Source organism: Pseudomyrmex gracilis, unplaced genomic scaffold (assembly GCF_002006095.1).
Source record: "Pseudomyrmex gracilis isolate BER0280 unplaced genomic scaffold, ASM200609v1 scaffold_672, whole genome shotgun sequence".
Lineage (NCBI taxonomy): Eukaryota > Metazoa > Arthropoda > Insecta > Hymenoptera > Formicidae > Pseudomyrmex > Pseudomyrmex gracilis.
This window is the reverse complement of record NW_018021256.1, coordinates 60,115-61,724: the sequence shown is the minus strand read 5'-3', so window position 1 is coordinate 61,724 and position 1,610 is coordinate 60,115. Positions and strand designations below refer to the sequence as shown.

Below are 1,610 nucleotides of genomic sequence, written 5' to 3'. Positions count from 1 at the left end.
TATTGTTCATAGAATACCCGTTGGACTAACAAGGGATGATATCAGATCTGAGTTCATTGACTTGAACCTGAACTCGCAAGACTCTTCGGAAATAAAAGTTGTGTACATATTTCCTCCTAAAGCAAAACGCTCTTCAACTAGTTATATCATCGAAGTGCCTCCTCACATACGAGCTTTATTGCGACAGGAGCAACAAATCTACATTAATTTTTCATCGTGTGCTTTCAAGAACTACGTGAGAGTGCTAGTGTTACAACTGTTTTGCTTTCGGTCATCTTGCCAAAAACTGCAAGAGCACTTCCCTATGTGGTCATTGTGCGAGCAATCATGAAATGAAGAACTGTCCTGTGAAAGACAATACCTCTATCTGCGGAAACTGCAGAAGATGGTTGCGTAATGAATCTACACACACTCTGCGCTCAATGGCAGGAACTGTCCTATATTGAAGAAGAGACTGCAAGAGAAGATAAAAAATATCAATTACGATTCTCACTAGTCAGTTAGAATGTCAATCGTGACTAAAACACTCTCCAGCAAGATTCTGAAGGTCTGCCATGTCAACTGCCAGTCTTTGATGGCTCACTTTGATGAATTTAGAACATATTTTATCGACTCAGATTATGACATAATATGCTTATCCAAAACTTGGCTTAAACCTGTAATCTCTGATCAACTTGTCTCTTTACCTGGATACCATCTCTTCAGACATGACAGAATCGGTAAAATCGGAGGAGGCGTTGCTATCTATCTATTGTCCTCCTGTCGGGCGACAATCCTGAGGAAGTCTGAGGATGTCTACTCTAGGACACCTGAATACTTTGTTTTCTAGTTACGGGGCACTCCGTCACTAGAAAACCGTTGTAATCATTTTTATGTCACAATTAATATATAGAGGTATATATCTATAGTCTAGTGTCATTTTCCTCCCGCTTAAGCCCGCATCGCAACACCGAAAGTACTGCACTATGTGCACTCGCCGCGAATCATGTAAGCGCGCCCTACGCCGAGACAACGAACAGCACCGCGCCGGCGCAGAACCCCACTCACGCAACTGCGCGCACCGCACGCCGCGCCCCGGACCGAGCTTGGGCCACCGCCGCGTATATAAGGCGGGCAAAACCGGCTCCGAGCACCATTCCTTTCCTATCCCGCTCTCCGAGGTATTGACTCGGAAGCACTCCTAGGTCTCCGAAGTGTTGACTCGGAACCGACAACCTCTTCGAGGTGCTGACTCGGAAAACACCCGCTCCGATCTCCGAGGTGTTGACTCGGAATCACCGTTTCTTCTTCCCAAGGTGTTGACTCGGGAAGACACCCGTGCCCCGAACCGTATGCTCGAGGAGCTGACTCGAGCCACCGACGTCTCCCCCGAGGTGTTGACTCGGGTAGCTGATCCAGCCTCTCCGAGGTGTTGACTCGGAAGGTTCCCGTACCGACCGTACCCGGGGCATTGGCCCAGGTACACCGACCGTCCCCACGGTCGTTCCCACGGCCCAGCGATAGCCGTTTTCACGGCTCCTCGGAACAGCCGTTCTCACGGCTTATCCGGACATCTCTCGGGGCGTGTTCCGTTTGACCACAGTACGATTCGACACCGATCGATTCGACAC

General features: G+C 49.0%; 1 protein-coding gene across 1 annotated transcript in view; it reads left to right on the top strand.

Moving 5' to 3' along the window:
• Positions 1-505: 505 nt before the first annotated feature.
• LOC109861274 overlaps positions 506-1,610 on the top strand; it is a 4,129-nt gene continuing 3,024 nt past the window's right edge. Inside the window, exon 1 of the mRNA XM_020440846.1 lies at positions 506-719. Coding sequence (XP_020296435.1) covers positions 506-719 — 214 coding nt within the window. The remainder of the gene's footprint in view (positions 720-1,610) is intronic.